We start from the raw sequence: 10,622 nt of genomic DNA, 5'->3' as shown, positions 1-10,622 counted from the left end.
GTCTACTCAGCTGTATGGCTTTATCACATTTATATTTAAAGTCCTAAAAGAAACAATAATTGGATTTGTATTACTGTCGTAGGCTGACTTAAAGACTGCCACTAAGTAATGCACTTATTTTACAAAAATCATCAGTAACAAGCCAGCATATCAGTTATTTCAGGCTTATATGCATATGTGGCAGACAGCAAAGTGCACACTGCTGAGCATAGAAGAGGTTTGTGAGAACCAGACAGCACAATGAGGAGCTTTTATAAAGCACAGTACACTGTGTTCAGGTCAGAGACATTATAAGAGCGAGACGTGGCACTCAAACAATCCTGAATTTAAATGCATGAGTAATTCAGCAGCAGTAATAAAAATCAAATCCTTCCAATCCTTATTTCAGATGAAAGTCACCAAACGTTTTAAGCAGTTTTGATCAGATTTGCCTGGAGATTCCATACATGCAATTTTTGTGTCCTGTGACCACCAACATTACAGTTAATTGAAATAATGCTTTAAAATAAATGTCCAAGTATCTAAACTAGCTCTACTGTAGCTCCTGCAGCTGGTACCTGCAAGTCCCAGCACAGCCCAACCATTATGCAATGGTATGGGTCATTGTGCAATGAAGACAAACATCACACAGTTCCCATTTATGAAATCTGAGCTTTAAGTTTGTGATGTGGTCATTTCCAAGTTCCGAATTTCTGACTTTATTCTGCATTAAATCTAAAAATCAGGGAGGGCACAACATGTTACTGTTGCATTTAAAAGCATGTTTTGTGCCTTAGTTCTTTTTACAGTTGAAACCACAACATCCCCTCAGTATCTGTGAACTGAAGCTCCCAGCTCTACCACATGATGCCCCTCAGCTATTTCCTCTTCTGCACTCGACGTCACCATTGAACTCTAAGCTTGAACTGCTCCAGAAATTGACCTGAAGAAAGTAAAGTAACTTTAAATTTTTAGGAAGTGTCCGGCAGCCAGTGTTACAAGAATCACAGCATTTGTCGGGGAAAGAATGGATTTTCCTAAATATCAACACACACTATAGTTGTTTTGTATAAACACAATGAAAATGAAACTGAAAAGAGGCAGTGATGTAAACAGACCTGAAAATATACCACAACCATCTTCAAAACTATAAGCTATGTCATAATTTAAAAATAATAAACCTGTGAAATAAAAGCTATCACTTAAATAACAACTCCTCTTAGTGTCTGTTTGTTCATTATGGTTGTGTGTGTATATATACTGTTTTTAATTAAGGACAGCAGACATTAAAAATAACTGAAGTAAACACAAAATATTTTGTGTTGTCCCAAAAGATGAATATTTATCCTAGTACTTTTATTTTCTTGAGGGAAATGTGAGCACTGAATGAGCTGTCTGGAAATAGGTTGCACACTTATTATTGCAATTACAGTCTATGCCTGACAGCAGCAGACAAACTGAATATGTGAATATTTTCAGGACAGCTTTCCAAAGACAAAATATTACCCCAGATTTCTATGAATATTGTATTTAGTTAGCATTTATAAATACTATTTTAAAAAAGAACTATTTGTGTTATACTTTAAGTACTTCCTCATAATTTGAATAAAACCAGACAATTATGAATGTACTCATGTTCAAGCACCTGTTTCTACATTTGCACACATAAGCAATACTTTGAACCACAGACAGACAGGTAAAAAAAAAAAATCACGTAATTCTTTGTTTTTACATTCATCAGGTCCCAATTAGCCCAAATAGCAAAGAGAAATTAAAAATGCATGCCATGAAAGAGTTCGGGTCTTAGGAGGTTAAAGTGAATGAAAGTTTAACAGATTCAAAATGAAAGCAGAACAGTCAGTAGCTTCTGATCACATGATTCGAGAGGCTGACTGCTGGAGTAAGGACTCAGCAAATTTGCTGCAGAAGGAGAAGCCTGGCCATATTGTCACAAACTGCAGTTTAGGTAGACTGTGAGAAAAAGGATACGGCAGGATGACGGCAACAAATGGCAAACCTTTATTCAGGTTGCAAGCAGTCCAGGAAACAAGTCCAAAAATAGGGGCAAACAGAAGCCAAATCAATGCAGAGAGAAGGCACACAACTGAGCAACTAATGAATGATGCAGCCACTATGTCAAAATCTAAGGGAAAGGAGAGGACTATTTATACATATAAGGTAATCAGGGAAGCAGGAACAGCTGGAGGAATGATACACAGGTACAGACAATCAGGACAATGACACAGGGGAATATGTAAAAATCAATCATTTAAAAAAAAAAAAAAAAAAAAATCAATCATTTTTACATTTTTACAGCACTCAATTCTGGAAGTTCAGACTGAGGAGGACCCTGGGAAGTCCTTGGACACTTTAATGGCCAACGATCTGTTAAGAAACAAAGGAGTTTTTAAACCCTGTCAGTCATCAGAAGGTTTCGCCATTTTAAAGTGGAAGGAAGTGAAACTCAATATTACGTAAGTAAAATATACAGCTGCCATCGTCAGCCTGTCCAGGTTTAACGTGTAGCCTTCATCACATTAAGTACTGTGGGATTATCAAGCAACAGAGGTAGGAAGAACAATAATTTACTCTCTATTATAGACCTATACTACAGTATGTAAAAGGTAACGTCCTGTGTACCTGACACCAGTGCTTCTCCTACTGGTAAAAACAACTGTTTGCAAGTTTTATAGTTTACTTAATTTGCACTGTTCTTGTTTCATTTAATTATCTGGACTGCTTTTTCTAAATAAGGCAGCATTATTTCATTCATGGATCTGATCGTGTCTAATTTCAGACTCTTACTTTACTGATGTTGTGATCATTATTTAAGTTTTGCTGTGTTTAGACGTTCAGATTCTTGTGGATGTCTGATATGATTTCCACTTGTAGTGTGGCCAAAAACCTGAAAGGTTTAAAAGGCCACCATGACTCTGGGTCAGTTCCCTTTATAGACTTCTAATTCAAGTGTCCATAAAAACAGATTTCATGTAAGATGCAGCAAAAACTGAGCTCTGTCCATTAAACACTTCATTGTCTACAAGTAGTCTTAACTTAAAAAAGATCAAGGATATTCCCAGCAACAGTTCATTTGTAACAAAATGAGCTAAAATAATATTGTGTAATGTGCATTAAACTTAAATGAAGTAAAGTAAGGTCATTTGTGTTCAAGTGTTTAATTTTTAAGTAAAGACAGCATGTCTAATTTTAGTGTGAAAACTGCAATATAGTTTGCAAAATAAGTTCAGTTTAATTGTGTATCATAAATCTTTTAGCCAACATCAGCTGACACAACACCAACTTTCCCACGGTAAATGCTGAAATCAAACATTTTACTTCTCAGTGCCCACATCATTCTTGTGTAACAAGTCAGCAGCAAGCCTGGATTTTTTTAAAAAACAATCTGCATCTGACTTGCAATGCTGTGCATGACCCTTCTGTCCGCATTCAGAATTATTGCAGCTATTTGAAACCAAATATATGAGTAGAAATATTATTTTAGTAGCTCAGTTACTGATTTTAATGACGTCCTCGTGTTTTATTGTATTTTTTTAAACCTTGCACTTTCCACTTGTGCTGATATACATGCCACAGCTGATGTTTACTTGAATTTAACTTTTACATTTGGTTCCTCTTTTGTCACTGACTTTCAGTTTTTACCAGAATGTCAGCAGACTCCATCACTTCCAAGGAGACACAGCACGATCCCGGCTCTGATGTCCCCTCAGCATCGATGCATTCCTACCAAGAAGAGCAGCCTCCAGCCTACTCTGAAGCCCCACCAGTGTACAAACCACCTCAAATCTCTCGTTATGAGTCTTTCCATGACATAAACCCACAGATATCATCAGAAACGACTCCGCTGGTGTCCTCATCTTCCTTTGATGACGAGATAGTGAGGAAAGGGTTTATTAGAAAGGTTTGTACGCTACGTTTTGGACGATAACTCTAAGAATCCACCATAAATATTGAAAATCTTTCTGAGACATGTGCGCCAAGTACTCTTTGTATTTGCTGCAACACAACAACACAAAACTGTTTTCTTTTGTTGTTGTTATGATCAGTAATTTTAACTCCATTTAGCTATAAAATAAGTAATATTATGCACCTTAAAAAAATCAGACTAAATTAAATGAGTAAGTCAACTTTCTTGCCCCTGAAAAATGACATATTATTCTATATTCTGAAACTGAAAATAACACAAAAGCTCATAAAAATAAAGCAATTTTTAAAACTAAAAACTAGACTGAAACAATAAAAGAGGAAAAGAATCAAAAAGGAATTAAAACATACAAAACTTAAGTAACCCTGAATTTCACAGCCAGTTACAGGAAGCCGTAATGGCACGTCAACATAGCAGCCAGATGTTTTGGTCGGGTCTACTTTCACACAACAGCCACTTGGAGTGGGAGAAGTTGGGTGTTTCAAATCCTGTTTACTTTTAGGGAGCTGTTTATTTTATGAACTGGTAATTGCAGCACGTGGTAATCACATGTTACAGTTGGCAAAATCAGGAACTATTTTGTGCCTGTATGCGGAAGATTAAGGAGGCTGTTTCTCTCACTTTCTTCCTGAGCACAAATAAGTAGATTTGAGAAAAGAGAGAAGTCAAACTTATTTTCAAGGACCACACAAGCATCCTTGAATTTCCACGCCCTCCCTGAGCCTGCAAGGGTCCTTAACGGGTACTCCAGCTTTCTCCACAGTCCAGAGACCCACACTTTGGTTAACTGTTGATATTGAACAGGCCAAATGTGATCGGCTGCCACTCTGTTAGGATGGCCACAGATTAACAACCTCTCCAGGTTGTATCCTGCCTCTCACCCTATGACAGCTGGGATAGGCTCCAGCTGCTAAGTGACCCTGAACTGGATAAATTGAGGAAAATGAATAGATGATCTACATACAACCCAATTTGAGTGGGACTAGCCAGTAAAGACATTGTATAACAACCCATCTTTATTTTAATATAGAGAACTAAAAGTATGTTTTAAAAACAATAACACTTAATGAACCCTGCTTCTGCAGATGATACACCTTAAAAAAGTGTATTGCTTAAGTTTATTGCTATTATAATTCACAGCGACTGTTGAAAAGCACAAACTCTTCACATTTACAGGTTTCACGCACTAAACATTGATAGTATTTTACTCTGTGATTGAAATAATGTCTCAAGATCTAAAAAATACTCAACTTTTAATATTCTTTGACTCCAGTGTGATGAAGTTGGTGTTACCTCACCAGGTACTGTATGCATTTTACTGAAAAATCAAAGATTTCTTTGGGCCATCCTGGGGGCTGGTCTGGGGTCTTTGGTGAGCCAACTCTGGCTCCAGAACTGCATGTTTGACACCACGTTTATAATATTTCAAAGCAGCCTCTGACTAAGGAAACAGTTGACATTGTTGGACTAGTTCTTCTTTGTTAATGTGAGTTAAATTTAAGGAAAAACATTTGCAGTTTTCTTTTACAGTGTAGTTACTTAGTAATAAAGTTGTACCGGTAATTTAAAAAACAAAACTCAGCCTTTTCTCTTTTCCGGGACAGGTTTTTAGCATCGTGACGCTCCAGCTGCTGTTCACCTTCACTGTAGTGTGCGTGTTCACCTTCTCCAGCGTGGTCAAAGAGGCAGTGCAATCAAACATTTGGGTATATCTCAGTTCCTTCATCGTCTTCGTTGTGGTCGCCATCGCCCTCAGTTGCTGCAAGTCCTTCAGCCAGCATCACCCGTGGAACATTGTGGCACTGGTGGGTCACAAATAACAAAACCATGTATCAAATGGATATGAAACACGGCACAGTCACATTTTTGGAAAGAGAAGTGAAATACTTTGGTCATGCAGTCAGGATGGCACCTCAGCTTGTGAACCACTTAACTAAAAACTAGAAGTTAAAGTATAAGTGCTAAGTGCTCAGCAATAACTTTGTTAAAAAAAAGGAAATAAAGGTCAGAATAAGAACAACAGCAACAAAAAAAACCACTGATGACTTTTGTCAAAGATTTAGACTTCCACAAACAGATAGTAAATGTTCTGGCACTTATGTAGCACTTTTCTATTCTAACTGAGAACTCAAAGCTCTAAATGACTTGTGAAAAGTTTGCTTTTTACATTTTCCAAAACAAAACCTCTAAAGTTTTCTCTAAAGGGCAGCAGATTCACTGAGTGATTTCAGGTTTGGTTGGCATGTTAATTTAGGACAGGCTCTTCCTGTTCCTGTTGTTGTTAAATACTGCACGTACAGCAGAGCAAAACGCAAGCAGAAGCTCACTGCTGCACCTTTTCTTTTAAAAGCACTCATTAAGTGCATTCATGTCTGAATGCATGGCAAGTGTATGAATGAGTGTGTGTATAAGAGAAAAAGAAAAAGCCTTAAACCAAACCTGCTCATGTGTTCTGCTTTCTTATCTAGGTCACCTCAACCCGGCAATTCCTGGAAGAGACTGGCAAACACAACAAACTAGAAAAGCAGAGGCCAAAAGGCCACATTGCCCGAATATAAAAGTTTGTTTTTTCAGTGTCGGAAACAAGCATCCATACCTGAAGACCACATTCACACAATTTCTTTCTGGCCTTGCTTCTTGTACATGTTCTGTTCTGTTTTCATTATTTGATATGTTCTTATTTTTTGTTTTGAGTGAAAATAAGTGGAAAATGTGTTTCACGTGTTCTGGAGATGTTTAATGCACTTAATTTTCTACCTCCAGTTTGTTGTCACTGTGAGCATGTCATACATGACGGGGACCATCGCCTCCTTTCACAACACCACTGCTGTGATCCTGGCTATGGGAGTAACGCTGGCCATTTCTATCTCAATCATCGCTTTTTCAGCGCAGGTGAGACCGTCAGGCTGTGCAGAAGCGCTACATTTGAAAAGCTTTCTTCTTCTTCTTCACCAAAGCAGAGTGCATATTTCTCAGCTGACTTTGAAGTCAGAACTCTGAAAAGTTTCTGTAAAGAAAATCCACAGCACATCAGAATAACACAAAATGCATGCAGTGAAAAATGTAACGTGAAAGGGAAGCTGATTAACTATTTGGTCATAGATGATTTTAATAGACTGATATTTGTAAGACTGATATCGAATATTCTGATATTTGATTTTTTTTTCTTTCAGACACACGAAACATAAATAGATTCCCCTAACATTCATTATCTGTATTTATTTATTCACTGCTTTACGTTCTGCCCGACTCTGCTTGGATTAGAGGGTTGTTTTGTTTGTGGCGTTTCCAACATGTGTTGCCAGCAGGGAAGTTGCAGGTTGCCCTCTGGTGGACAAACTATGCAACTTCACCACTCATACCATGGTTGAAGGATTCCATTATTATATATTTTTTTTAATATTCATTTATAAATACCGATACTGATCAGCCCAACCAATAGTTTTTTTAATCTCCCCTCTATTTTTTAATGATTAAGCAATCTTTCATTTTAAAGAAAATTATAAATCACTGGTCCCGGCTCCTTCAGTGCAAACATTTGCTAATTTTGCAGGGTTTTTTTTATATCACAGTAAATTTAATATTGCTCATAATGTAGATTATTTCTCATTCAAGACATTTAAATACATCAACATAGTCCCTTGGAGAGTATGCAAACACTTTTTCCTTGCATTTGAAAGATCTGAAATGCCTTATTTTATGAGACTCATATGCTTCAAGTTTCAAAAGATTAATATTTCACATGTTCATTTCATATGTCACATGGTTACTGTGCACTACAGAAAAAAAATCTAAATAAGATTAGACACTGATAGATTATTTAATAATGACATTCATGTCTTTATGTCTTTCTGTTATTTGCAGACTCGCTATGATTTTACTTATTGCAACAGTGCTTTGTTGATTCTGGTCGTGGACGTCGCCATGTTTGGGATATTTTGCACATTCTACTACAGCTACATTGCTGAAGTTATCTATGGATGTCTGGGAGCTCTGTTGTTTTCATTGGTGAGAGAAGGAACAAGATCCAGTAAGGTCCACAGGTTTTCGAATGAGGACACTTTTAAAATACAACAACAAAGAGTTTCAGCTTTAATTCAAGGAGTTTAAATAAATCTGCATTAGCTGTATTTTGTTTAATTTAAAATACAGTGTATTTTAATATAATTTGATCGCATTTTTCTCACACTGGTTTAAATCTCCTCCTCTGCCTCTCTTAGTACCTGGTGATCGACTGTCAGCTGGTGATGGGGAGGATGGCCTACAGTGCAGATCCAGAAGATTACATCAACGCTGCTCTCAGAATCTACCTAGATGTAGTCCTAATTTTCCTCTACATCCTGGGGAGGAGGTGAAACTGCATATACAAAACAAACGGACACTTCAGACTGTGGATTAAAATGTCCTCTATCATTATGTGCTGTATATAATCTCCTCGCATCATGTCACACACAAAAAAAAAAAAATCTGTTTGCATAGAATCTTGTCTTTGTCTCAGATTTAAATCCATTAAAAATCAAACCAAAAAAAACCACCACACTTTATGTTGAGTCATTTATTTTTATTCCCACTCTTCAAAATTTAAAAACCTTCATCCTCATAACAGATCCAGAAGAATATTTGTGTTACAACAAACACCTACACTAAAACCATTCTACCCTTAATAATGATAATGAGACCTTCTACTGATCCAAGGACGTTTAGTAATATACATATACAGGGACAAAAAGTAGTGCAAAAGGTTTTGTGTATCCTCTCCATGTTAAAGTATCTAGTATCTAGTATAACAAACCTCTGTCGAACAACAGCTTTTTCTCATACATGATACCAGGATATAAGAGAAACTGTAGAAAATCCAAGAAAAAGTTGAACTCAAAGTTGATGTTTTCCCTCAGTTGGTCCCTCATGGTTTCCTCAGACACTCATTTATATATGGTGATGCAGAACCTTCAGCAAATCCTGCTGCCAGCATCAGTGATTATTTTGAGTTATTTCAACCCAGCAGTCAATTCGATATAAGATGTCAAAGAAGTGAAAATGCTGGCACTAATCCCAAGATGGGGGAAAAAAATCAATTCATATGCAAGATTTTCCTTTTTAATATAATTTATTGTATAATGAAACATCCACTAGTCATGCCTTTGATGACGCATCTACAGTTTTTGTCTTGGAAAAAACCCTAAAACAATTCATTATATTATCAAAACAGCTGTAAATGATTTTTCTCAGTTGAGCAATTGCTGCAGCCTTATATGAACGAGTGTTTTCAGGTGTAACATCCAACCCCCACCCATGCCCCGAAACATAGAAGTTAACGCTACATGAAGAATGACTAAAAACGCCTAAACATTCATCCATATTTCACAAAGGCACACAGTTCCCAAGGCTTCACCACAGTGATGAGTAGTTAAACTTTACACGCAGCAGGTACCTCATGCGAGTCTGTGCAGGATTGTAAACAATGAACTCGTTGTAGAGGAGGGAGTAAGCGTTAGATTTACCCACTCCCGTTTTCACACCAGGCCCCATCGGCACCGTCATACCGTCCCTGAGAAAGAAATCGAGAAACAATAAAATAAATCCGTGGGATTAACACAAATTACCTTTGTTTAAAATTTCTTTTAGGTGATTGTAACAATTTTTTTCCCAAAAAAGGAAAATATTCTGCACTCTTTGGCTTCAATTTCTTTTTTTTTTCTTCGGCTATTTTTTAGGATCTTTGATCCATCCTCTTAACTCCTTCTCCAGTTCAGAATCATGGGAAAGCTCAATCGCATCCCAGATATCTTGGAGCGAGAGGCAGGGCACTTCCAATCTATTAAAAGGCCAACACAAGACAGACAACCACTCACATTCTTATTTATCGTTAATTTAGAATTACCAATTAACCTAACAAGCCGAGGAAGCACACATAGGGAGAGCATGCAGACTCCAGCTGGCCAGGAGATTCACACCCAGGACCTTCTCGCTGTGAGACAACAGTGCTAACCACTGCACCACTATGCCATCCATCTCTGGGGATGTTTTGCAAATCACTTAAACTGTAGTGAAACAGTGTGCAGCAGTATACTACAATTAATTTACAAATAGAATACGCTCCGTTATCAAACCTTGGGCTTGTATTGGACAAATGCAGGGCTGCTGTTGTTATGCAAGTGATAAAGATATATTTCAAACCTCCTGCTAATTTTAACAGAATTAGGTACACCATGTGAAGATTAAAGAGTATTTTAAGGCATTAAAAAAACTGCAGTGAAAAGTCGTAAACTAATTTCTTCAGCTTCAGGTAACTTACTAACAGGACAGGTGCAGTTTGTTAATACCAGTCTAAAAGAATGTAATTACTGCTCATGGCATGTAGGTTAAATATAGGCCTAAGGTGAGACTTGTCACTATATATAATGACAGAGTCGTTATAGTGGAAACAGGATTCAGTAATTAACAGGCCTTAATGTAGGACTGTAAACCGTGCGTTAATATCTTGAAATTACTTTCTGTAGCATTCTTGTTTTTAGACAACTCAACAACAACAAATAAATATGGCTCTAAAATGTTCACACTGTTGAATCTTCTCTATCGTTTTTGTAGATTGTGACTATGAATTTGTTCACTGGTAAATGGAGTGCATTTAGGGAGCATCGTTCTAGTCTCACTGACTACTCACAGTGACTTCAACCCAGTGTTTCAAACACATCGATTT

At 37.1% G+C, this 10,622-nt stretch overlaps 2 protein-coding genes across 3 annotated transcripts in view; one reads left to right on the top strand and one right to left on the bottom strand.

The window, feature by feature from the left end:
* Nucleotides 1–2,307: 2,307 nt before the first annotated feature.
* On the top strand, nucleotides 2,308–8,562 carry LOC147308040 (protein lifeguard 1). Of its 2 annotated transcripts, none has more exons than XM_086271441.1 (6): nucleotides 2,308–2,453; nucleotides 3,633–3,898; nucleotides 5,527–5,727; nucleotides 6,686–6,814; nucleotides 7,787–7,930; nucleotides 8,143–8,562. In XM_086271441.1, the coding sequence occupies exons 2-6, from the start codon at nucleotides 3,644–3,646 to the stop codon at nucleotides 8,275–8,277; spliced, it is 864 nt and encodes a 287-aa protein (XP_086127567.1). In that variant the 5' UTR covers nucleotides 2,308–2,453; nucleotides 3,633–3,643; the 3' UTR covers nucleotides 8,278–8,562. The 2 variants fall into 2 exon arrangements, with proteins under 2 accessions (XP_086127567.1, XP_086127564.1); XM_086271438.1 differs by lacking the exon at nucleotides 2,308–2,453 and adding an exon at nucleotides 2,457–2,547 and having other exon boundaries at nucleotides 8,143–8,561.
* Nucleotides 8,337–10,622, bottom strand: part of parp2 (poly (ADP-ribose) polymerase 2) — a 12,929-nt gene continuing 10,643 nt past the window's right edge. The window contains exon 17 of the mRNA XM_086271435.1: nucleotides 8,337–9,470. Within this exon, the coding sequence (XP_086127561.1) occupies nucleotides 9,311–9,470 (160 nt within the window). The 3' untranslated portion in view covers nucleotides 8,337–9,310. The remainder of the gene's footprint in view (nucleotides 9,471–10,622) is intronic.

The sequence above is a fragment of the Aulonocara sp. 'chitande type north' Nkhata Bay genome, linkage group LG18 (assembly GCF_057382095.1).
Source record: "Aulonocara sp. 'chitande type north' Nkhata Bay isolate Kocher_YH1m ecotype deep benthic linkage group LG18, A_spYH_male_GT1.1, whole genome shotgun sequence".
Classification (NCBI taxonomy): domain Eukaryota; kingdom Metazoa; phylum Chordata; class Actinopteri; order Cichliformes; family Cichlidae; genus Aulonocara; species Aulonocara sp. 'chitande type north' Nkhata Bay.
Note: the sequence above shows the minus strand (reverse complement) of the source record. Positions and strands in the feature narration are given on the sequence as shown.

Excerpts from the sequence above, each read along its gene's own strand:
- LOC147308040 (XM_086271441.1), top strand. The coding sequence starts at position 3,644 with ATGTCAGCAGACTCCATCACTTCCAAGGAGACACAGCACGATCCCGGC. Across the intron at positions 3,899-5,526 it reads GGAAAGGGTTTATTAGAAAG|GTTTTTAGCATCGTGACGCT; the intron begins GTTTGTACGCTA and ends TTTCCGGGACAG. Across the intron at positions 7,931-8,142 it reads GAGCTCTGTTGTTTTCATTG|TACCTGGTGATCGACTGTCA; the intron begins GTGAGAGAAGGA and ends TGCCTCTCTTAG.